The sequence below is a fragment of the Balaenoptera ricei genome, chromosome 16 (genome assembly GCF_028023285.1).
Source record: "Balaenoptera ricei isolate mBalRic1 chromosome 16, mBalRic1.hap2, whole genome shotgun sequence".
Classification (NCBI taxonomy): domain Eukaryota; kingdom Metazoa; phylum Chordata; class Mammalia; order Artiodactyla; family Balaenopteridae; genus Balaenoptera; species Balaenoptera ricei.
The window spans coordinates 28,670,262-28,696,244 of NC_082654.1; the positions used below are offsets into that span (position 1 = coordinate 28,670,262).

General features: G+C 44.4%; 2 protein-coding genes across 2 annotated transcripts in view; both read left to right on the forward strand.

The window, feature by feature from the left end:
* PKD2L1 (polycystin 2 like 1, transient receptor potential cation channel) overlaps positions 1–15,461 on the forward strand; it is a 32,314-nt gene extending 16,853 nt beyond the window's left edge. Inside the window, 14 exon segments of the mRNA XM_059900872.1 lie at positions 6,718–6,845; positions 7,355–7,608; positions 8,572–8,796; positions 8,965–9,193; positions 9,874–10,044; positions 10,227–10,408; positions 10,688–10,808; positions 11,657–11,755; positions 11,965–12,086; positions 13,227–13,261; positions 13,264–13,352; positions 14,126–14,244; positions 14,498–14,621; positions 15,288–15,461. Coding sequence (XP_059756855.1) covers positions 6,718–6,845; positions 7,355–7,608; positions 8,572–8,796; positions 8,965–9,193; positions 9,874–10,044; positions 10,227–10,408; positions 10,688–10,808; positions 11,657–11,755; positions 11,965–12,086; positions 13,227–13,261; positions 13,264–13,352; positions 14,126–14,244; positions 14,498–14,621; positions 15,288–15,461 — 2,072 coding nt within the window.
* A 2,165-nt stretch (positions 15,462–17,626) lies between these two features.
* Positions 17,627–24,598, forward strand: BLOC1S2 (biogenesis of lysosomal organelles complex 1 subunit 2). The gene is made up of 5 exons (XM_059899703.1): positions 17,627–17,726; positions 18,101–18,217; positions 21,534–21,653; positions 22,341–22,445; positions 23,780–24,598. Exons 1-5 carry the CDS (start codon positions 17,627–17,629, stop codon positions 23,809–23,811), a joined length of 474 nt encoding a protein of 157 aa, XP_059755686.1. The 3' UTR covers positions 23,812–24,598.
* The last annotated feature ends 1,385 nt before the right edge of the window (positions 24,599–25,983 follow it).

The window sequence follows — 25,983 nt, forward strand, 5'->3', positions numbered from 1 at the left end:
TAGGTAAAGATATTTCAGAGAGCTTCTCAGCAAGCCAGGTGATAAGAGAGGCTCAGGAAAAGGCCATTAGAGGACCTGTTGGTTAAATATATAGAATTGGTAAAGCCCAAGGAACTTCCAACTCTTCAACAGTTGGAGGACTGATATCACAGTGGAAGTTCTATCCACATAATGACTGCCAGGGCTGGGATTGGGGTGAAAGAGACCTCCATTTTTCTAGAGAAGCATCCTCAATGCTTTTCCTCAGAGCTAGCCAGCTTAGGAAAGAGCAGTTGGCTTTTGCGTGTCAAACACTTGAAGGCACAGAGTTTCCAACAGAGGAGTAGTGTAGACACACAAAGGAATTATACACTTGCTGGCAGAAGCACCCCAGCTCTTCAAGGTTCTTTGTCAATTAGTTGAGAGAAGGCATCTCGTTTCTGCTCAGAAAGAGTGCTGTTAGAAAAGGATGGCTATGTTCCCTTAAATAGTAATTAGGGACAGGGAAGGAGCTCAGTAACTTGATGATAACCTGTATGGCAATCACCTGGGAAAGGACAGGCACAAAGCAACTGCTGACTTCTTGTTGCTCTGAGCTGGGAAGGTCTTCCAGCAATTCAAAAAAGAGGACAAGAATATTTGGTCTCTACTATAAACATTGGAATGGATAAAATCAAGTTATTATTCAAGCTCACGATGATGATGATTAGTAATAATTATTACACTCACACTTATTTAATTACAATATACTTATGCCCCACCTATGTCCAAAAGGAATCTGAGCCACTTACATTAAAAAGCACAGATACAGGGACCCAGTGGTTAAGACTCTGCGCTCCCAATTCAGGGCCTGGTCAGGGAACTAGATCCCGCATGCCATGACTGAAAAAAAAAAAAGATCCCGCATGCCGCAGCTAAGACCCGGCGCAGCCAAATAAATATATATATATATGTTTTTAAAACACAGATACAATAAAATATAACCCTTTAGAATTGTAATAAAAAGACTTAACAAAAGACGTGGGAAGAGATAGGGGAGGAAGATAACTTAAGATAAACAAATGCACTGCAAGTGAGAACAAAGCCTGAGGTTCCTGGAAACCAAAGCAAAGAAGAAAACGCAAATAGATTGAGTAGTTCTCATTGTGAGTAAGAAAGAGCACACCAGTTAATAAGAAGATGCTAACTCTGGGAAGAATTGGCTTTGTTGGGTTTTATGTAAGAAACAGGGAATATCATAATGGATAAAAGCAATGTTAAAGATTGGAGCTACTTTTCTTTTGACTGTTTTTTATATCTGCCTCCCTTAAAATCTGTATAATACCCTTACTCTATAAAGGCAATTTTTAGGAGTAAGGATATATATTTACATACATATATATATTTATGTATCTCTATACATACATATATGTGTGCATATATGTACATTATAGATATTTATAAACACACATATGAATGTTTGTGTGTATAAATTTCATGATATTCTAGAAACGTGACTTTACCCAAAAATATAGTTCAGAAAGCTTTGAGAAATAAATGGTAGGCATGTTCCTAGAATATCATCATCAGTTGACCTAGTCAGCAAGCCCTCTTCAATATAGGGTAATAATGTATTTTAATTAATGTAGACTTTGTCACAGATGTGCTAAAGTCATCCACAGCCCTCTAGAGACGTTCAGACAGTAGCAGAAGCTTTTCTAGCTCCATTTTCCTCAGAAATAATGCAATCTTTTTGAAAATGTCATGGTTTTCCTATAAGTAAGGAATATGTCACAATAAAATAAAATCCAGTGAAAACAGGCTTAAACCTGAATGGAATTTTTTGTCTAGGTAATGAAAGTCCAGAGGAGGGCAGGGTTCAGGGCTGATCAATCCAGTGGCTTAAGGACATCATCAAAGACACCTATTTCTGTTATTCAGTTCTGTCAGCTGCACAATCAGTTTCATGCTAAGTCTGGATCATCTGGGGCTTTCTTATTCGTATCTAGTAAGAGACAGTAGGTCCCAAAATGTTCCAGAAATCTCTCTTCATGAGCCCTTGATCTCAAATGGATTACATGCCCATCGCTGAACTGATAATGGTACCAAGGGTGGGGTATTTGTGGATTAGCTTAGCCCTGAGCTCCCTGTCCAAGTCCTAGAGCCAGCTGTGGATTCAGCACCCGGCAACATATGTGAGATGATTAGTAGAGGTGTGATACCTCAAATAAAATCATGGTATGAACCAAGAGAGGGTCTTAGGAAGTAGTCACAAAGCCCAGTATAGCATCCAGCACCTGGAAATTTCATCCTGTGACTTGAAAACAAATAGGTGGAAAGATTTTTAAAATGATTTTATTATTTTTATGTTCTATTATTATAGCATTAATTGAACTCCATGGGAATGAAGAGAAATAAAATCTGCCTATTATACTGTTCATTAAAAAGTCCAATTTTCCTTTAAGGTTTTATATATTTAATATTTTTAAAATATTTAAATGTAATGATAGCAGTGAAACAATTTTGCATTCTGCTTTTATTACCATTTCAATGGCTGTATCATACTCCATTAAGTGGCTCAGTGATATAATTTATTTATAATTATTTATAATTTATTGCCTCTCTGTAGGCCATTTAGGTTGCTTGTAATTTTTTGATATTGTAAATAACCCAGGTAACATTTTTATGCCTGTGATTTTTTTCCTTCTTTGAGACTCATCTATGTCAGAGTATGATTCTTCATACAGATTTATATACATTTATTCATTTATACCAGAATGAAGAAATTTGAAGCTTCTTTTTGTTTTTTAATTAATTTATTATTATATTTTTGGCTGCGTTGGGTCTTTGCTGTGCGCGGGCTTTCTCTAGTTGAGGTGAGCGATGTGCGGGCTTCTCATTGCAGTGGCTTCTCTTGTTGCGGAGCACGGGCTCTAGGTGCACAGGCTTCAGTAGTTGTGGCATGCGGGCTCAGTAGTTGTGGCGCACGGGCTTAGTTGCTCCGTGGCATGTGGGATCTTTGCTCTGCGTCATGTGGGATCTTCCTGGACCAGGGATCGAACCTGTGTCCCCTGCATTGGCAGACGGATTCCTAACCACAGCACCACCAGGGAAGTCCCTGAAGCTTCTTTTAAGATGCTGATCTTTTGAGTTTACCAACTGCTTTCATAATTTGCCTCCTGACTCAGATATTGAACTCTTCAAATAGTTTTCTTATAAGGACACCTTATAAACGTGCACAATCCTAACCATTTGGATTGACCTTTGGAAGGAGAGTCAGGTCCCTAATCAGAAGGATTTTGAGTAGTAGAGTGATATGTTAGTATAATGTAGAGCAGTGGCTAAATTCAGGGTCTTTGGAGAGAATCAGACCTGAGTTTGAATTCAAACCTACCTGCTTGCTATCTGATCTTTGGACAAGTTATTTAATAACATTTTGGATTTCAGTTATCTGCATAAAATACAGATAGTTCCTACTTTATGAGGGTTTTTTCCAGGATTATCGGAGTCAATGTATTCAAAGCCTGGTGAATAATAAGTGTCAGTAGTGGTGATTATCGTTATTATTCAGCAACTGTGAATTTGATCTGAAGCCAAGGTTAAAAGGCATGATATAGTGTACAGGAGAATTTAGTTTCTGTCTAAGAGAAAAAAAATCAGATTCTCTGTAGTGGATGGCCACCTGGTCTCTGAATCCCTTTCATAGCATTCTCATGCAGTCATTGTGCAGTGTCTGAAAATTTCCTGGAATGAGGCCCTCACTACACCTAAAAGGTGTTAAAGTACTGACATACTGACATTTGATATACTGACACAAATTCTGATTCCTCCCTGTTCCTTCCCTTTCCCTGGCCTCGTGTTACCTTTTGAAACACACAGAGCAATTCCACTCCTTCACTGGATCTTAAAGGAAGGATCCAGGAAGGCCAGCCACTGCCCATTGCAGGAACCCCTTCCACGTGATCCTCAGCAGATGGTCCTTTGCTGACACTCTCAGGGGCAAAATGATGTTTGTGAAGTGTGGTCCTTTTCTTAATAGGAAGCACTAATGGTTAGGAATCTCTGCCTTTTATGAAACTTAAGTTTTCCCTCCTGTAACTTCTACATTTTGGATATAGTGCTGTCCTTAAAACAGAACAGAATTAGTTTACTATGGAGGCAAACAGATTTGCATTTGAATCCTGGCTCCCTTAGTTGTTTACCTTGAGAAAGTGACTTCAGCCCTCTGAGACTGGGAAATAATAGCACCTAATACATAGGGTTGTTGTAGGATTAAATGAAATAAGCATGTCAAGCACTTAACATAGGGCATATATTAGGTGTTCTGAGTATCAGTGGGCATTGACTAGGTGAAATCATTTTTCTCAGAATACATAGTCTTTACTGTCTTGGATAATAATCAGTGATTTTATGCCTCCGTAAAGGGTTGACAATCTTTTCAGAGCAATACTGATTTTGAGTGGTAACTTATAATTGGAGAATTGGAGAGGAGAAAAAGATATAGCCGTGACTACCACCTAGTGGCCATCTAGAGGTATAACAATTTAATCAGCAATGTCTTTAGGAAAAGTTCAGCTCACTGACCATCAGTTCTAACTGCTGCGGACCCTCAGCAGACAGAAGTTTGATTTCCAACCCATTTTCCAGATCCAGAAGAGTTGAGTCTGAGTCCTACAGATACTAAGGATGGGAATCACAGATTTGATTTAGAGAGAAGTCAAGTCATTTCTTGGAATTAATAGGGTGGAATGCGGAAATGTGAAATAATAATGCTTTCTTTTTGCTGATTTCCTCCTGGAAACGTATGCTGTTGCTTGTGCCTAATCTGGGACCACTCACCGGCCTCTCTTTCCCCCAAGACTGTGGATGAAATTCAGTCCACACCAAAGCATTCCCTTTCCAGAAAGGGAATAAAATATGTTCCAAGATTTGAAAATAAAATTCTTAAAGGGAATTGCTCACAAGAAGCTGACAAATCCCACTTTAAATTTTTTCATTTAATTTTTTGATTTAAAGTTTAATTAGTGAACTGAAAAGTTACAAGAGTAATACAAAGAGTTCTTACATATATTTCACCTAGATTTCCCAAGTACGAATATTTTACCATGCTTGCTTTTCCTTTATCATTCTCTCTCTCTGCCCGCCTCTTTCTCTGCACACATACACACACACAACTGTTTGAGGGTAAACTGCAGACATAATGTCCTGTTATTCCTAAATACTTTAATGTGTATTTTGTAAAAACAAGGAAATGATCAAAGTCAGGAAATTATCGATGATCCAGTACTATCATCTAATGAACAGACCTTATTACAGTTTCACCAATTATTCCACTAATAGCCTTTACAGCAAAAGAAAAAAATTATGGTCCAGGATATAATCCAAACTAGATGCACATATTGCATTTAGTTTTCATGGTTCTTTAGTATTTTAGGACAATTTCTTTGTTTTTCATGACCTGGCTAAAAAAACTGAGTAACAATTCAAAATATTAACAAATTATAAAAATTTTTATAGAATTATAGAAATTTTAAAGAAAAGACAAGAATCCATGAGTTCATACTGATATACATACATGAATAAATTAATGAGGAAGAAGGAAAAGCTCTTCCTGAAGAGAATGCCAACTAATAAATGCAGAAGGAATGATGGAATGAGAAAATCACAGCTTGACAACCTTAATAGTAATAATTAGGCAAAAGTCGTCAAAGGATGCTAAAACTAGTAAGTGAAAGATTGATGAATAACAGGATATTTACATAGTTTCCAAGTATTTCCCCACAAAATATGTATTCATTACAAAGAGAAAAATAATAATTGTATATTGAAGAAAGCTGGATGATACCGCCTTAACAAGGGATCAAAGTTAATATCACCAGTAATAATACAGTTAGACAATTTGTGCCTCCTGATATCATGCACTGAAAAGGACACAGTCTACTTCTTTGATATTCCTTGCCAAAAATGTATAATGTGAATTTAAACACAAGGAAATATCAAACAAATCTAAATTGAGGGGCAATCTATGAAGTAAATGGCTTATACTCTTCAAATTGTGCCTTTTAACCAGAAAACTTATAGCATCCCTTGACAGCCCTACTTCAGACTGGATGTGTATATTAGGGTGGTCAAGGGAGATCTAGTTCTTCAGGGCAAAGGCCAGGTTTTATTTTGATCTGGGGATGCTCTGAGTCCCTCTCTCAGGAGACAACTGTGCCTATCAGGATGCACCAGGGCCAGAGGTGCCATGCCTACCTCCTACTCCCGTGACTGCAGAGTTGCTGACTCCAAGGTCCAGGATCCCACATCTCCATTGTACGATATTTGACCAGGGCCTTGGCATACTCTAGAATTTGGAGGCATTTTCCCAAGGGCATTAATAGAGGACAAATAAAAGGAAGCACTACCTGATGCAGAAGGTAGAAATTTCTTGGCTCTGGGGAGTAAGAACTAGGAAGTTAAGCTGGTTCAGGAAGAGAAAAGTGAATATTCAGAATGACAATGTCAAGAGATAATTACTGAGTGGAGTTCAGTCTTTCTGAGGTGAGTTGGGAGGAGAGAAAGAGAGCTTATAACCACAACTCTTCCCTAAGGTATTCCCTGGTTTCCCCAATGCAACCGTCGCCTCCTTAGCCAACTCTAGGGGATAGGTCCCATCCGGGTGGCATCTTTGGCCTCAGGGCAGAGGCTTTCCTGTACCCTCTGGATAATGGAGAAGGGAACAGTGTTCAAGACACAGCCTTTTGGGTTGGTTTATAGTGACCTATGGAATGACAAACTCCAGCGCCTATTACTACACCAAAGTGATGTCTGAGCTCTTCTTACATACCCCATCAGACACTGGAGTCTCCTTGCAGGCCATCAGCAGCATGGCGGACTTCTGGGATGTGAGTATGAGATCTCTTCTATCCCTCCCCTCTTCTTCTCAATGGCCTAAAGCCTGAGGCCACAGGCCAGGGTTCAGGGATGTCAGACAGTGGATAAGGCCATATCTAGAGACCAGGTCATTCCAGAATCAGGCTGAGTCAAAGGATGAATTAAAGGCATGAATTAAAGCGTCAGACTAGACAGAGTTCAGGTAGTGATAGGTTAGAAATCAGGATGATAATCAGAGATTTAAGTCAATACTTAAACTAGTATTGAGAATCAGAGGTAAGGCAGAACTTCAAAATGTATTTTAAATAAAGAATAAGGCCACACCAGGCTAAGATCTGGCCAAGGTTCATGGGTCAGATCTGGCCAAGGTTCAAGGTTCATGGCCAAGGTTCATGGGTCAAGAGTCCAACAGAAGCATACTGGAGACAAGCTGGAGGGGTCAGGGAATGTGGGAAAAGGTCATTCTAAGGGTAAGGGTCAGGATGAGGCTGGGTCAGGTTCAACCCAGTTCGTGGTCTAGTTTGCCCAGGGCCCACTACTGGACAGTTTGTATTGGACCAAATGGTACAACAACCAGAGCCTGGGCCGCGGCTCCCACTCCTTCATCTACTATGAGAACCTGCTGCTGGGGGCTCCAAGGCTGCAGCAGCTGAGGGTCCGCAATGACTCCTGAGTGGTGCACGAGGACTTCCGCGAGGACATTCTGAGCTGCTACGACGTCTACTCCCCAGACAAGGAGGAGCAACTCCCCTTTGGGCTCCTCAATGGCACAGCGTGAGTGAGTGCCCCCACCAGTGTCGCAGGGCTTGCCCCTCTGAGCCTGACACCACCCCAGGTTTGGGAACCACTTCCATTGAGTCTTAAGGAGCCTTGGGGGTACTTGGGGGAGCTGGAGAGCATCTCTCTGAGACCCATCTGTGACTGTTTGGAGACCTTGGTCTGGGGTCACTGAGGAACAGAGAGGGTATGTTAGCAGACAGAGCCATAGCCTCTGGACTTGTTTCCACACACAGGTCACAGTCACAGTTGCCCTACTCTGGAGGCAGTCCTGCCAGAGAAAGCATCCTTTCTTGCCCAGAATTCCCTCAGGGGTATGGAGAATGGATGAAATATTGATGCTGCCACACGAGTCATGTTTGGAAGAGTCTGACCCTTGGAACTAATAGGGGAAGGCAGCAAGGGGCCAAGGATGGATGAGGAATTAGGGAAGAAAGGGGAGATGTGTGGATAGGACAGGAAAGAAGGGGAAGGAAATAAGGGTCTAGGGAGGAAAGTTTGTGGACAGAACAGAAAATCATAGGGTTAAGTAGACAGGTGCAAAACTACAAGAGCAGAAGGGGTCTTTTCTGGCTTGTGTGGGCCGGGTGCTTCCCTTATGGGGACTACTCAGGCTGGAGTCAAAAGTGGGCTTGGGTTTGTCATCCGTAGGCTTGGTGACAATGTGAAAATCAGGAGATTTACATTTGAGTTTCAGTTCTGCCACTAACTAGCTGGATTATCTCAGATATCTGAGTCTTAGTTTCCTCATTTGTAAAATGTAGATAATATTTACCCTCCCCTCCTCAAATAGTTATATTAAACAAGGTAATATATGTGAAATATATATTATATGTGTGATATATATATATATATGAAACTGTAAAGCCCAGACAATTATAAAGTATTGCCGTTGCCTTGGGAGACCAGCTTCTGGGGCTGGTTCAGACCTCTCTGTTCAGATGGCTTCTTCTGTGACAGATGGACCTACCACTCGCAGGATGAGCTGGGGGGCTCCTCTCACTGGGGCCGGCTCACAAGCTACAGCGGAGGTGGCTACTACCTGGACCTTCCAGGATCTCGACAGGCCAGTGCAGAGGTACTCAGGGACCTTCAGGAGGGCCTGTGGCTGGACAGGGGCAGTCGGGTGGTCTTCATTGACTTCTCAGTCTACAATGCCAACATTAATCTTTTCTGTGTTCTGAGGTGGGTCCCCTTTCCCTGCCTTCCCTCCATCCATGGCTCCTGATTCCCTTCTCCTCTGCTGGAGACCCTTCCCTAAACTTGTACCCTATGGTGGGGGTGGAGAGGGGAGGGGATGGGTAGAACTGTCCCAGCCCTAGCCCCACCAGACATCTCCCCCTCCTCCCACAGACTGGTGGTGGAGTTTCCAGCTACAGGAGGTGCCATCCCATCCTGGCAAATCCGCACAGTTAAGCTGATCCGCTATGTCAGCAACTGGGACTTCTTTATCATTGGCTGTGAGATCATCTTCTGCATCTTCATCTTCTACTACGTAGTGGAGAAGATCCTGGAGCTCCACATCCACCGGCTTCATTACCTCAGCAGCATCTGGAACATTCTGGACCTGGTGGTCATCTTGGTGAGGGGCAGATATCTTAGACTTGGGACATATGGGGTGGTGGAAGGGATCTACCCTGATAGGGGCTCCAAGTTCTTCTTTTTGGAGTCCCAAGTCCTCCTTGTGACTTCTGGTCAAATCACTGAGTAACAGCTCCCTAAACCAAAGGCTGATGTTCCCCTAGCTCAGCCCTGGAAAAATCCTGTCTCCATATCCCCTCTCCCTCTGGCTTATGATCCAGGCCCTGCTCTTTTATTTTTGTACCTGATATTAAGTTCCTCTTCTGTCTCTTGCCCTCATGACCTGTCCCCTTGACAACCCCCCCACCTTTTCTCTTCTCTTCTATTAAAATTTTCTGCCTCTTCATCTTCATCTCCTTCCTATTAACAGGACACATTAATTTCTGACCAAGGCTGGGAAGTGGTGGGGGAAATAAAATTGCTTGGCTCCATTTCTCCATGGTCCTTTACAACCTACATATTTACCACTGGCCCTAAAGCCTTCTCTTGGGCTTTAAGACGTTCCCCAATCATCCTATCCAGTTCCATTTGAACCTGAGATAGTCAACAACTCAGCAGGGAAGGATGTGGTTTTTTCCCCCACCTGTCTTACCCACTGCAGTTCTCCCCTGGGACCTCACTGTTGAACTTCCCTTGAGATCCTCTTGACTCTCTGACACCCCCCGAGCCCTGTTGTAACAGCTCTCCATTGTGGATGTAGGCTTCCACATATTCCAAACCCTCGAGGTGAATCGGCTGATGGGGAAGCTTCTGCAGCAGCCAAACACGTATGCTGACTTTGAGTTCCTCGCCTTCTGGCAGACACAGTACAACAACATGAACGCCGTCAACCTCTTCTTTGCCTAGATCAAGGTACCCTGGGATTCCTCACCCCCGGCAACACCTCAGGGCATGCATTCTCCCTTCCTCAGGACTTGTCTCATTTTCCTTGTCTGGTGTGGCAACTCCTGTGGCCCCCTTAGGCCCCTGGGATGGACCGTTCCAAGCTTTTCTGTTTTCTTCCCTAATCACTTGGTTCAACATGGCCCTTCTAGATATTCAAGTACATCAGCTTCAATAAGACCATGACCCAGCTCTCCTCCAGGCTGGCCCGCTGTGCCAAGGACATCCTGGGCTTCACCGTCATGTTCTTCATCGAGTTTTTCATCTACGCCCAGCTGGGCTACCTGCTTTTTGGGACCCAAGTGGAAAGCTTCAACACTTTCATCAAGTCCATGTGTGTGTTCTGCCCCTTCACCCTCCAGCTCTGTGGATGTGTGTATCCTTGGGGCAGCTGAGTATGTGGATGTGGGCGTGTCTGTGCTTAAGCATCTGTGTGAGTTCCTGGAAGCCCTGGTGTGTGTGCTCAGTGTCTCTGCACCCTGTTCTGTCTCCATCAGATTGGGCGGAGGTGCAGGGAGGGGTCTGAGTTCACTGAAGAGCAGTAGGGAGGAAAGTGGGATGGGGTCAGCATTGTGGTCGGGCTCTGGGTGAATCCCAGACCCTGGTCTCTCAGTTTCACTCAGTTCCAGATCATCCTTGGGGATTTTGACTACAATGCTATCGACAATGCCAACCGCATCCTGGGACCAGCCTACTTTGTCACCTATGTCTTCTTCGTCTTCTTTGTGCTCCTGGTGAGGGTCCCTCTGAGGGGTGGGGATTTGGGAACCTGAGGGGTGGAGACGTGGATGGCCTGCAGGGTGGGGTTTTGACCCCCCTCCATGTTCTTCCTAATGATTATGATGGGTTTCTCAAATCAAGGGTGGAGAGGTGGGGGAGGGAAGAGCTTCTGGATCTTCTGAGAGCTGGCTAATGTGTGGTCAGCACAGTTAGGCAGTTTGCAGAGTATAAGGGAATCTGCAGGCTCCCTCACTAAAATCAAACCCCTATCCTCCAAGGATGGAAAGAGAAGGAAAAGTGCCTCATGAGGAGAAGAGACTGCCCCTAGAAGCTTCTCCGCCTATTCTCTAAGACTCCCCTTCCTCTGGGGATCTCTGGCTTTTTCTACTACCACTGCTTTGTATTTGCTCTCTCTCCCTGCCAACCATGAAAGATTTGGGTTTGATTTTTATCAGAAAAGCCAGTGTGTTTCTTTATTTGATCAGTAGATGGGGATACAGACATGGATTGGGGATGGATGGTAAAGAGAGCACAATTTTACCCTCACCTTGGAAAGTTTCTGGCTTCAGTGACTGGTGGACTCCTACATGGACGGGGTCTGTGGCATATGTTGGGGTATCTTTGTGGTCAGGTTACTGCAGCAGTTGAGTGAGGACACCCGGTTGATGAGGGAGCATGACCCATCTGTAACAGAATTGTGCTGAAAGACTGGGCTCTGGGGACCCAGAGATGTGGGGATTAGTGGGTTGCTGAAAGCACTGGCCCTTTTAGAACATGTGTCTGGGACATTAATAGGGTCAATGGGCTCGATGCTGTTAATGGGTCTGGGAGTGAGGACCCCGCTCCCTGTTTTATCCTCCAGAATATGTTTCTGGCCATTATCAATGACACATACTCAGAGGTCATGGAGGAGTTGGCTGAACAGAAGGATGAGCTACAGCTTTCGGACCTCCTGAAACAGGTGACTACTTAGTCTCCTTGAGCCACACATGTGCATCAGGGCCCAGGTCCAAGGCTCTGTGTCCTGGTCTGTGCCTGACTGGTTAGGGGCCTGTGCCCTTGTGTGCCTTCAGCTTATCCCTGGGATCCTGTCACCCTGTGGGTGGGGGTGGGAGCAAGAGATGAAGAGGAGGCTGTGGGAACTGGTGCCTGTTTCCTTTCCCCTTCCAGGCCTACAACAAGACCCTACTGAGGCTGCATCTGAGGAAGGAGCAGGTTTCGGACGTGCAGAAGGTCCTGCAGGGTGGGGAGCAGGAGATCCAGTTCGAGGATTTCACCAACACCTTGAAGGAGTGAGCACCCAGAGATCCAACCTTCCCTGACATTGGTCTATAAGTCCTTGACCCTCAAGCATACACCCTTTGCCTATAAGCCTCTGATCTTGGCCAGTGGGCCTTTGACCTTGGTTTACAGGCCTTTGACCTTGGTTTATAGGTCTCTGATCCTGACCTTCAGAACTGTGCCCTTGGTTTAAAGGACTCTGACAATGTTCTATGATATTCTGGACCTTGTTGAACAACTCTTAGGACTAGTGTAATAATAATACCCTAATCATCGTATACATCCCTCATTCCCACAAAACTCTGATCTTAGTTCTATGCTCCCCCACAAACACAGGTCTATTTCCTTAGCCATCCTCTCCCTGCTTCCCAGGTAAACATATTAACAAGCATTGAACAAATATATTGTGAGCACCAGCTGTGGGCCAGGCACACAGTTGAATGAGACAAAGTCTTTGTCCTCCAGGAGTTCCTAGACATGTAAGCAAATAAACAGAATCACAGAACGAGTTCCACAACAGAAGTAACTAGAAGAGAGGGAGCATGGGGTAATAAAAGCACATACAAAAGCAAAGAGGTATGAAATTGAGCAACATATACAGGAGTAATAAGTAGCTGAGTATGTAAGGTATCAAATGAAAGGTCGGGCAGAGCAGGAGATGAGGCCAGAGGAGTGGGCTAAGGTCACATTGGGAAAAGCCTTGAACACCACTACTCTATTCAAAGAATAGGGTGCCCAGGAGGGATTTTAAGCAGGGAAGGGGTATATTTAGTCTTGTACTTTAGAAAGGTTAATTACTCCAATTGCATTATGAAGGATGGATTTCAGGGGAATGGAAGGCCATAGGGCAGGGGGTGTGGGGGAGAGGGCAGGTTATTTGGAGGCAAAGAGATTTCGCAATAATTCCTTTAGGAGATGATGAGAGCCTGAACCTAGTCAGCAGAAGTCAGGGAAGGAAGAAATAGATTCAAGTGATTTCTTGGGGGATCAAATCGCTACATCTTGGATATCCTGGCTTTCTCATGTGGCCCCCTTCTTCCCTAGAGAGCAAGACTCTTGCCAGAGTCTAGCAGAAAAGAGTGGGGAGTCCATAATGGAAAGCTCACAGCCACAGCAGGTCAGAAGTCATTTCATCACCCTGTTCTTCTCAGGCCGGGGCACATAGAGCATGAGATCACTGAGCTCACGCTGCCTTCACCAGGTTTGACCAAGATGGGACTCACATCCTGGATGAGAAGGAGCGGGAACAAATGCGACAGGACCTGGAGGAGGAAAGGGTGAGCCTGGCTGGTGGAGAGGCTACAAGGAAACTGCTCACCCTCCCCTCCCTGCCAGCACACCTGGAACACAAACCCAAACTGAAAATCCTCCGACAGATGCGCAGGAAAGGGCTCTCTAGAATAGTGGTTCTCAAACTGCTGCATATTAGAACACCCTGGAGAGCTTTAAAAAAGTCCTCATGCTTCGGCCACACACTCTAGACCAGAATCTCTGGGGGAGTTGGGAGGCCCAGCCATCAGTCCTTTTTACAACCCCCCTGGTGACTCCAGTGCATAGCCAAGGTCGATCACCATTGCTCTAAAACATCATCTTAGGGAGAAAAGGACCAATTGTCTGAGAATCCCTGACAATTCCTTCTGAGCACCTGCCTTCTCCTTGGGGTTCTCCAACTCTGATCCTTAGATGCCCCTGCTATGTCTGCTTCATCCCTATCCAGTATAGACCAAAAAGCCAAGGGTAAAAGGAACAGTGCCAGGACACTGTCCCTGCTCTCCCAAATGGAGTTGGCTTCTAGTGAGCGCCTCATTCATCAATGCTTCAAGGAGCTTGTGTTTTGTTTCTTGTGGAGGTGATTCTCTCCCAGAGGTTAGGCCAGCTTTGTGTTCAGCACGACCATTCTGATTCTACTGTCTCCAGAGTCTGAGAGGGAAGGGGAATAGCAAGCACTGGAGCGCAAGGCCTGGTCCTGCGATCCCATTAGAGCAGGTGATGGGGCAGGAGCTGATGGCTTCCAAGTCGTCTTCTCTCTGCTCTCTGACTTCCTGATCAGGTGGCCCTCAACGCTGAGACTGAGAACCTGCGCCGGTCCACTGTGAGTAGCCCACCAGGCGAGTCGAGTCCAGAGGCTGCCGAAGCAGGTGGCTGGGTTTCAGAAGAAGAATTCTACATGTACGTGCAGCCAGGGGGCGCAGGGCTGACTGTGTTTATGTCATCCTACCTTGAGCTTCTTTCCACAGCCTTCCAATTCCCTGTACTACCCCAGGGAAAACCCCTCTCCCCCTTTAATTCTCCTGACAAGGCTGGGCCTTACCTTCCTTGCTCCCAACCAGACACATACTCTTCTGTACCCACTACCCCTGGAATCACCCAGCCCTCCACACACATATTTTTCCTCCCTTGGTCTCTCTCAAATCTTGCACAGGCTCACAAGGAGAGTTTTGCAGCTGGAGACTGTCCTGGAAGGAGTCATGACCCAGGTTGATGCCGTGGGCTCAAAGCTGACAATGCTGGAGGAGAAAGGGCAGCTGGCTCCCTCTCCTGGCATGGTGAGTGGTCTCTCACCTAGCTCCTCTCGGCTCCCACAGCTGAACTCTACCATCTTTTCCACTCAGTGGGGAGAGGCAAAACTTTTTTTTTTTTTTAATTTGTTTTTGGCTGCGTTGGGTCTTCGTTGCTGCGCGCGGGCTTTCTCTAGTTGCGGTGAGTGGGGGCTACTCTTCGTTGCGGTGCGCGGGCTTCTCACTGCAGTGGCTTCTCTTGTTGCGGATCATGGGCTCTAGGCGCGCAGGCTTCAGTAGTTGTGGCATGTGGGCTCAGTAGTTGTGGCTTGTGGGCTCTAGGTGCGCGGGCTTCAGTAGTTGCGGCACACTGGCTTAGTTGCTCCGCGGCATGTGGGATCTTCCCGGACCAGGGCTCGAACTCGTGTCCCCTGCGTTGGCAGGCGGATTCTTAACCACTGCGCCACCAGGGAAGCCCGAGGCAAAACATTTTTGAAAGACCAGTGTTTCAGGCTCCTGGGGCAACATGTTCCCAGTAGTCAGTGAATCGTGGAGGTGGGGGTTGGAGGGAAGACCTCAAGTTGGTTGCTCTGGCCTTGAGGGCAGCCTTAGCCTCTAGGAGAGGGTCTGGGGTTGGAGAAACAGATCCAGGTAAAAGGAAAAGTGGGACACAAGGTCCTCCTCCAAATGACCTGTCCCTTTTTCTTCCAACAGAGGAAACAAGGCATTTGGGAGCACCTGCAGGCAGCCCCAGCTGTGACTCCAGCCCCCTGGGGACTCCAGGGCGGGCAGGAGAGTGGTGGGGGAGGGGTCCTAAAGCATCAGACAGCAGGCTCCTCTGTCACCATCTCCCCAGAAGCCCCCTCAGCACACGCCCTCCACTTCTAGGGCAGCGGGTCCCACCACTGCTGCTGCTGAGTCCCACCCTGTGCCCAGCCTTCTGAGCCAATGTTTCTGTGCGTAACTCTGTGAAATACCTCCCACTGGGTCTTTCACGCCCTGTGCTCTGAACTCTGCTGTGATGATTTTTTCAAAAGTCAATAAAAAATAATAAAGGAAAGGAGAGTAATAACTTTCCTAAGCATCTGGATAGCCATGATTTGTGAAAAAAGTAGAAGCTGAGAGAACAGCAATATCTAGATGTCTTCCTACTTGCCAGTGAACCTTTTCCTCTGTGCATCTAGAGATCCACTGCCAGTACCCATGGGGTTCATGTCTTCCCTATAGGGTTTCCCTGTGAAAGAGAAGGGGAAGCCAGAGAAGACACTTTCTCTCGTGGGGAGAGTACAATGTTGCAGAGGAGTTGGAGTGGTGACCTCCCCCAGCCTTCCCCAGCAAAGTCCAGGAAGACTCAGTGGAAGAGCCTGCCTCCAGACATGCCGCTGAACACTGAGGGGGCTGTAAACCAGGACAGAGATGGAGCCTGAGGAGAAGCTGGCCAAGAAATGACCTCAGGATTCCGAGATATTTGGTTAAAATGTGGGGGACTCTGACTCTGTCCTTCCATAGGACAATGTGGGTTTCCCTGGTGATTATCAATAAAAATCCTTAGGAAAACCAGGACTTTGCACTTGCTTCGGGGACTGCAGGGGAAAGAAGAGAGTCTGGAACTGTGAACCATCCCTGTACCTGGGCTGGAGAAAGTTCATCCCTGCTGGGAGGTGTAGAGTTGAGGCAGTGACAATGTGAAGAAGATGGCTGTCCCAGGAGTCCTGAAAGAAAAACTTCTGAGTCATAGGAATGGTTTGAAATAGTGGACACTACCATTGGAGGGAGTGGAGACAGTGACCTAGGGAGGCCTGGTCCTTAGAGTGAAGAGATTATGGTGTGTGTGTTTGTGTGTGCATGTGTGCGCTGTTGGGTGTGGGCGGTGAGAGTGCAGATGGAGGATAAGCAGGGATAAGACAAAGAACTCCTACACCAAGATTCTGGATGTATAGGCCTGCATCCTGAGACCTGACATTTATCCCCTCTCTCTGCCCCTGTGACCTTTATCCCTCCCTCATTCTGCACCTTCCATTGCTCCCCAGTTTCTTTTTTCATCCATTCCCTTCACCCACCCGCATTCTCCCATCCCATCAAATACATTCTATACACCCAGAAGTCTTGTGAAACAGCTGAATGCAATTAAGATAACCAGAGTGTATCCTCAGTCCTAAAAAATTATGATCTAAGCTTTCTTCAAGAAAGTCTGTTTCGGGACTTCCCTGGTGGTGCAGTGGTTAAGAATCCGCCTGCCAATGCAGGGAACACGGGTTCGAGCCCTGGTCCGGAAGATCCCACATGCCACGGAGTAACTAAGCCCGTGCGCCACAACTACCGAGCCTGTGCTCTAGGGCCTGCGAGCCACAACTACTGAGCCCGCGTGCCACAACTACTGAAGCCCGCAAGCCTAGAGCTCATGCTCCGCAAGAAGAGAAGCCACAGCAATGAGAAGCTGGTGCACCATAATGATGAGTAGCCCCCACTCGCGGCAACTAGAGAAGGCCCATGCGCAGCAACAAGAACCCAACACAGCCAAAAATAAATAAAGAAAGGCTGTATCAACCCAAGAGACGTAGGTGCCAGCCTGAAGTTTGGGGGAAAAGGTCCAATGAGCTGATATTAATCTAGGACATAGGAAGGGAGAGTATTTCGGCTCAGGGATAATGCCCGAAGGTTTCCCGGAGCCTAGACGAGACTATCTTCAAAAGCAAGGATTCCTTGAGCAGTCTTTCAGTGACTAATAGCAGCCGGGCTGAGGATTCTCTGGGGAGGGGCTAACTTGTCTCCGGTCATTTTAGTCAGCAGGCTGCACTGGGCTCGACCCATCCCAGGGAGGTCTTACTAGGCTAGTGATCCCGCCAGGGAGTGGCCGCAGAATTGAGCGCATCCTTGTTCCAGACGTCGGACTCTTGGCAGCTGATCGACTCACGAAGCCTATTTTAGCTTCAAATTCGTCTTGGTGCCTACGCTAGGCTATCACTCATTCCTTGCGGTATGCCTTAGCCCAGAAGCGCAGAATCACAGGGCAATGAACCCTGGGCGGGGAGGGCGGGGCACGCCCGGCGCGCATGCGCAGGCATCCCAGACCCAGAAGCAGCGCGGGGCCGGGCATGGCGGCGGCGGCGGCCGAGGGTGTCCCAGAGAGCCACCGCGAGGAGCCCGTTCGGGGTATGTGGAGTGGATGGGGATGAAGTGTCCAGTGGGAGGCCTGGGGCTCTGGGTTACGGGTCCGAAATGCCAGGGCTCACCTGGCGGGAGCGGGCAGGTCGGAGGGGCGCGCCTATGTGTACGCGTGTTTGTCCTGTCAGGGCGACTGAGAAGGTTTGGCCGCGGGGTCGAGTGTGAGCTGAGGCCGGTGCAAGGGAGCAGAGTTGGCGTGTCAGGTGGGGCAGGGACGAAGTGAGGGACTCGAAATTACGGCACATGGAGAATGGAGCCGATTTGATGCAATGAGGACAGGTGGAGGGATGTAGGGAGTGGCTTCTGTGGCAGGATTAGGACCAGGGCAGGGCGGGGCACTTACTCATTCTCCTTTGATCCAGATGATGCCGCCGTGGAGACCGCTGAGGAAGCAAAGGAGCCCGCTGAGGCTGACATCTCTGAGCTCTGCCGGGACATGTTCTCCAAGATGGCAACTTACTTGACTGGGGAACTGACGGGTGAGGCGGGGCCCGGGTTGATTCCGGTAATTCCGGGCACCCCTCGCTGGAGGTGGGGTTTGGCCCTGGTAGGCCTGTGAGGTGCTTTAGCAGAGTCAGTCTGCGGCTCCCTCCCTAACCCCACACACCTCGAAACATGCCTGGTGGAAGTTTGGGGAGGTCAGGAATGTGTAGGAAAGAAGTCCATCCGTCCCCTGGAGAAATTCACGAACTACTTTCAGCAACACAGGATAAACAACGAGGTCCTACTGCATAGCACAGAGAACTATATTCAATAGCCTATGATAAACCATAATGGAAAAGAACGTAAAGAAAAAAGAATGTATATATACGTATAGCTGAATCACTTTGCTGTACAGCAGTAATTAACACAACATTGTAAATCAACTGTACTTGAATAAAAAAAAAATTCGGTACAGAAACACATAAGAATACTTAATACAGCCCTGCAGGCCTCCGTAGTGTAGACTGAGGCTGAGAAAACAAAAAAGAATCCATCAAGAAGTGCTTCTTTGGGAGAGGTGTATTTTGAACAGGGTTGTAAAGCGATTGGCCAAAAAGTGGGAAATGACTGGTGAGTGAAGTGGTATAAGCAAGCAGTTTGTTTGGCTAAGCAGATGTATTTACTAGGTTAAAGGGAAATGGGGAGTGACCTGCAGATTTAGGGATCTATTAGGTTCGTCTCTCCCACCCTTTGGGACATGATTAATTTTTTGGTCCAGTGTGTATTTCCAGGTGAACACATGACCCATGTGTGGAGGAGGATCTAAAATATGAATTCTGGTCCAGTGTGGCTTTTCATAAAGGCTGTTATGTTGTTTCACTTCCCCAGGAAGTTGCTGTGAGATAAATTTATGAACCAGAATGTATGGGAAAATGCTTGGTGCAGAATAGGAGGGGTTGTGAGTCTCCAACAGCCTATTTATTTATTTGTTTGTTTATTTCTGAGCAAAAGAAACCAACAAAATCTAGATTTTTTTTTTTTTTGGCTTTTTTAAAAAAATTCCAAAGATTTGGCAGTAGTAGTCCCCCATTCTTGCAAGGCTCTAATTGGCTAGAGTTGGGCATTGTCTCCTTTAAATGGACCAGCGCTGTGCAGTTTGTCCCCACTACTCCCTGTTTTCTTCCTTTTACTGAGAGAGACCTGGTGTCAGTTGCCATTTATTACTGTTCTTATATTGTTGTTTTTTGAGTAGTGGTACAGAAATGGTTTTCTGTACCAATCAATGCCTATCAAAATAGGTAAAGTAAATGATAGACTAAGACTAAGAGGATCATAGGTTCCAAGAAGTGGGAGAGTATATTTCTTTGTAGAAGTGAGTAATCTTGCGTTTAATATGCAAACAGCTGGCTTGCTTCACTCATTTACATAATATTGTTGGCTCCTGGGTATTTGAGTGTGTGACCCTTGTTTGAGAGAGACTAATTTGATAGCAGTGAGAGTATGGATATGGAGGAGACACAGAAGAGCAATATTTCAGATGAAAAGTAACGGTCTGTGACAGAGTGATGGTAAAAGGAATGGGGAGGGGAGCATGGATGCAAGAACATTATAGAAGTGGAATTTATAGGACTTGTTGAAGTGGGTGTTAAGGGATGGGAGCAGCTTAAGATGTGTCTGTAGTTTTAAGCCTGGGTGGTGTCATCAGCCAAAATAGGCAGGTTAGAAAGAGGATCCATGTTTAGTGTGAAAATAATATTTTCAGTTTTGACTTGGCTGATTTTAGTTATTACTGGGACACTGAGGTGACTGTTATCAAGACATCCAGGTGACTTCAACATGTGAGTCCAGAGCTCAGAGAGTGATCAGAGCAGGAGAAACAGATTTGGAAGTCACCTGCATAGCAGAGTGAGTTGAGGCTGTGCAGGGTGAGACTGCCAGGGAAGACCATAGAGGTCGATAAGAGGACCTGGACTAAAATCTCAGGGAATGCCTGTACTGGGCAATTAATTTGTTTTTATTAACAGTACTTAAAGTACCTAGGTTTCCAAATGATTTATTACAAAATGAATTTTAAGTGGATTGTAATTTCCCTATGATTGTCATTCTTACCTATACAGATACTTTTTTGAGTTTGGAAGGAAGCTAGCATAACCCTGGGAATGCCCATGGAAATGTGCCACCCATGTAAACCTCAGCCATGTGTCACAGCTGAGGGAAAGTTGAGAACTGATAGTGAAGGGGGTTAGATGAGAAGAGATCTGGTATAGAAACTCAAAAAGAGCAGTTAGAAAATGCTATAGCAGCCTAGGGAAATGAGTGTTTCATGAAGAGAGAGAGATCAGTAGTGTCAGATATTATGGAGAGGCCCAGGAGGATAATGACTGAGAAAAGGCCATGGATTCGGTGGTTAGGAGAGCACTGATGACCTTGGCACTTGTAATTTTTCTGGGTGGTGGGGACAGAGACCAGACTGGAAGAGTTTACATGAGTGAATGGTGGGGAGGAGGAAGCAGTGAGTGTAAGCTACTCTTTCAGAAGGGTTAGCAGTGAAGCTCCTTTGCTTTACTGAGCAAATGATGTAGGTGTACCATAGAGGGAGTGCTTTTGGGCTGGAGGAAACCGGAATATATTTCTAGATAGAGAGGAAGGTGCCAGGATGGAGAGAGAGTTTGGAAGGGCAAGGGAAAGGAGATGACTGAAGAGAGGCCCTGAAGAGGTAGAAGGATTGGGATCTGTCGTGGCAGGAACAGGAACGCTTCCGCCTCTTGAGAAGATACTAAGGTACGGAGAAGTGTGAAAGTGAGGCAGAAAGATTGAGGCAGTTTATGTCAGTGGGCTTGGCTTTTGGGAAAGTTGGAGTAAAGGCCATTTGCTTTGAGTAGGGATGGGGAAGGGCATTGAGGATGTGAGAAGCAGACAAATGGTTTGGAAGTCAGTGTATAAAATGGAGTACAGAATCACAAGTAATAAATGAGTTACTAAGAAGTGTTGAGGTCCTAGTTGACTTCATATATATTTTGATATATATATGTATTTATGCTGCAGTCTGCCAAATTATATGTTTTCATGTTGTAGAGGCACCAAGACTGTTTCACCTCCCTTTTCTTGGTACATGAGTTTATCATTTTCCTTTCTAACTAAGATCCTGAAGCTTCTGGATTTTATTTGGTTTAAATAGTTTGCTGATTGTTGCCTGAATTTCTACTTAGACATTTAGAGTACATAGGCTGAGTATAAATGTCATAGATCAAAAGTGGCCTGCTTCTTTGACATTCCCTAGGTCCTGCCTTGAACTACCATTTGGTAGTTAATTCCACATTCCAGTTATCTAAACAAATCTTAAAGGCATCACATCTTCTGTTTGTTTTAAAGCCACCAGTGAAGACTATAAGCTTCTGGAAAATATGAATAAACTAACCAGCCTGAAGTATCTTGAAATGAAAGATATTGCTGTAAACATCAGTAGAAACTTAAAGGACTTAAACCAGAAGTGTAAGTAATAATTTTTTACAATTAAACGTGTTTGTATTTAATGTTCTTTTGTGCTTGGGGCAGTGGAGAAGGGAAGGGAACATGGCCCCTGTCCTCAGGGAGCTCATTTTCTAAAAGTGAATTAGAAAGTTAAGGTGAATTTCTTCCATTGTGAGGATTAGCATGCTTTGGTGGTATGGTTATTTCTGCTTCTGAATCTTGATTTGATCCGTTTATTCCTGGAAAAACAGTGAATTAATTTAACAGTGAAATCTATAAAGGACTACTTTATAAACAGAAAACCAGAACATCTATAATTGGAAAATGCTACTTTAGACTGGTAGAATGTATTTTCCCATTGACTTATATTTGTGTTCCCTGTTTATACTTGTGTTCCCTGTCTTATATTTGTGTTCCCTTCTTGGTCTGGGAGTACCCAAGAAACCGAATCAGTAACGGAAAGATTGCTTGAGGAGCAAGGAATTTAAGAGAGGAAAACCAGTAGATGAGAGAGACTTAACTTTGTTTAGGTCACCGTCATACCTGATCAGCTAGCTACTGTCTTCTAAGGCGTCTGCCTGCTAGTGATCAGAATCATGTCACTCCACCCACTCTGTCTTAAGCAGAGCTGGAGAGACACTAGCATGCTTACTTTCCACTTTTTTCTGCACTCTTTGTTGATGCTGTGGTCTGTCTTTGTTTTTAAAGATGCTGGACTACAGCCTTATCTGGATCAGATCAATGTAATTGAGGAGCAGGTAGCAGCTCTTGAGCAGGCAGCCTACAAGTTGGATGCGTATTCAAAAAAACTGGGTAACCATTTTTATTTCTGTTTTGATTTGATGAGTACCCTCCTGCCAGTATGACCTTATATAATAAGATGGTTAACATTTATGATGTGCCTACAATGATCTATTTTAATCTTCACACAACCTCTTGAAAGTAACTTTTTATTAGTGACAATAATAAAATAACATTTCCTGAGTACTTAATGATATATCAGGCACTGTTCTTAATATTTTGCGTCTATTATGTTTTTTATCCTTCAGTCTCTGAGGTAAGTACATGATTTTTATCCCCATTCTATTGAAGAGGAAACTGTGGTTGAAGGGGTTATAACTTGCTTAAGGACACAAAGCTAGTATATAGAAGAGCTGTATTTCAAACTAGGTCTGATTGATTACAAAGCTCAAGCTCTTCATTGTGGTTCAGCAGGCTGAAGCATCTTTAATAATGTAGATACGTGTCTTAAAAAACAGAGTAGTCAATCAAGGCTTTCTTGAAGGGTTACTTTTCCTTTAAGGAGGAAACTGGTACTAGTATTGATGCCTTGCTAATTGACTCTGGCTCTTACATCCATGATTAAAAATAATGCAGTTGTTTTTAGCCTAGATATAATTTACAGATTATTTTATTTTTATCATTGACAGTTGTTGACTACTTCAAGAGATTGGTTTGTAGCAGACTGAGATTTGACATGCGTGGTAGTTAGCAGTTTCATTGTCCACAATTAAATTTACTAAACGGTGACTGTGAACTTTAGAAGGCATTGTGCCAGATGCTTTCAAGGTTTTAAAGAAAAAGGGAATCCATAACATTGAGGTTTATTTGATGGTCTTTTAAATTTCTGTATCTTTCAAAATTGTTTTCCTAGAGTGAGGGGTAGGGATAAGAAAATAAAAGGTGAAACATACTTCTTGAAAGTCCCAGTCTGGCTCTCAGAGGGTGCCTGGGACAGAGCCTGGAGAGGCAATTTCCTGTGCTTTGTAAGGCTCCTGGTGGCTCAAGTGCCAGTAGGTCTGCTTAACCCTGGTGGAGCATCTGAGCAGGTACTGTTGATAGGGTTAGAATTTAGGGAACTCATGTTAGGTTCTCAGTTCTGTGTGTGTATATTTGACTCCTTAAGTTGTGCACATTGATTATATTTGGACAGATATCCAAATATCTGTCCTTAGCTAATATGATAGTTGCCATTTATGGTATGCCTATAATTTGGATACAGTTTGGACAGCTAAGAAGACTGAAGTTAATAGATATTTTTTAATGTAATAGACGTTTTTGAATTTGCCTAGAAATGCTAACTGAAAAGTATCTTTTTAAGAGCCAATTTTAAAAGATATAACTTCTTCTCCCTCTCCCCCCTGCAGAAGCCAAATACAAGAAGCTGGAGAAGCGATGAAAAACTTATTCCTATGGGACAAAGTCTTTTTTAATGTGGGAAGAATGTTTTATAAGACCTGAATCTTGAGGCTGATGAATTGTCAAAACTCCTCAAACGGCAACTATGCTGGTCGTCCCAGAAACTTTGCAACATTGGAGTAAACTGGAGGACTCTGGCTACTCCTGGAAGAACTTCTTCTGAGGCAGAATCCCTCAAAAACTCATGCTTATAACTCCTTACCTTCTACTTGAATGCTTCATCATCCATTCAGGACAGAGACTCTCTCAAAGTTTGCATAAACCTGGACTTGCCAGTAGAATCAAACGAGTGGGCCTGTTTTCCCTGGTAGCTGTTGATTACTACATTATTTTCTTAAATGGTTGGTTTTTGAGTTACTGTGTAAATGGTTGTTTTTTTCTATTAAGGATGTAATGTATTGCTAACAAGATTCTAAATTTAAAAAGGAAAACAAAACAGTCTTGTTCTTGACAGTTTGTCACCTTGTGAATGTCAGTAATTTTCCATAACATTGCAAATAACAGAAAATCTTAAAACAATTTCAGGCCAAGTCTTCTAGACTGAACAGAAACAGTGAAAGGAGTGTTGTTGCGATAGTTTGGTGTATGTGATGGGCCCCTCCTGTCTCTTCTCTGTATGAGTCAGATGGCTGGGGATGGATATCATCTTGGCATGTGCTCCCTTTTGGAAATATAAGGACAGGATGTGTACGTGTGTGTACGTGTTAGGTGGGGAGGTGGGGCTGCCACTCGGGCTGCTACTCATTAAATAAAGCATTTTTATAAAATATCTTCCTACTTGTGTCTGCAGGGTCAGGGGGGCTCCCAGGGACCTGTTTGCCTTTCAGACTAAAGACATCAGTGGATGGAGGATACTGACTGACCAGTCTAGTTTGGAAGACAGTCAACCATATCCAGAGTTGGATGTTAGTGGTTAGAAAGGTGTCTGAGGTCCCCAATTCCATCTCCAAAAGAGTTCTTAACTCTGTTTTTGTCATTTCCCACCATTTAAGTTCTAGTCCACCATCATTTATCCCCTTCTTCTCTGGACTACGGCTGTGGTCTTTTCTTATCTTAAATATCCCTCCAACCTGCAGTCCACGCTGCTGGCAGACCAAACTTTCTAAAATGTAAACTGGCCACATTACTCCTGCTTAGATTTCTTTCATGACTTCTCCTGGCCTCTTTGAAAAAGCCAGACTTTTTTTTAACTTAGAAACCAAACTTTTAATAAATATTTCGTATTACTTTTGTGTTTCTGAGGGTGAACTAGTCTAATGTAATTCTCTTTGGCTCTTTATTAAACTTTCTATAACTTTTTCATACAAGATTTGAAGCATTTAGCCAGATACACATCCTGACACAAATTTTGAAATTGATATACATAAATAGAGTGGACAACATCCCCAATTATATTTAGGATATAGGGTTCTCCCAAGATAGAGCTGAAAATACCATAGTTTTACTCTTTCATTCTATTAATGTAGTGTATTACATTTATTGATTTGTGTGTGTTGAATCATCTTTGCATCCCAGGGATAAATCCCAATTGATCATGGCATTTAAGTCTTTTAATGTGCTGTTGAATTTGGTTTGCTAGTATCTTGTTGAGAATTTTTACATCTATATTCATCAGGGATATTGGCCTGTAGTTTTCTTTTCATGTAGTATCCTTATCTGGCTTTGGTATCAGGGTAATGCTCACCTCATCAGATGAGTTTGGGAGTGTTCCCTCTTCAATTTTTTTGGAAGAGTTTGAGAAAGATGAGCATTAATTCTTTTTTTTTTTTGTTTTTGGCACTAATTCTTTACGTGTTTGTTAGAATTCACCAGTGAAACCATTTGATCCTGGGCTTTTCTTTGTTGGGAGGTTTTGGTTACTGATTCAAAATCGTTACATATTATTGACTTGTTCAGATTTTTTCTTCATGACTCAATCTTGGTAGGTTATATGTTTCTAGGAATGTATCCATTTCTTCTAGGTTGTCCAATTTGTTGGCAGATAATTGCTTACATAGTCTTTGTATTTCTGTAGTCTTCTCTTTCATTCATAACTTTATTTATTTGAGTCCTAATTTGTTTTTGTCTTGGTTAGTCCAGCTAAAGTTTTGTCAACTTTGTTTATCTTTTCCAAACCAACTCTTAGTTTCATTATTCTCCATTTCTCTATTCC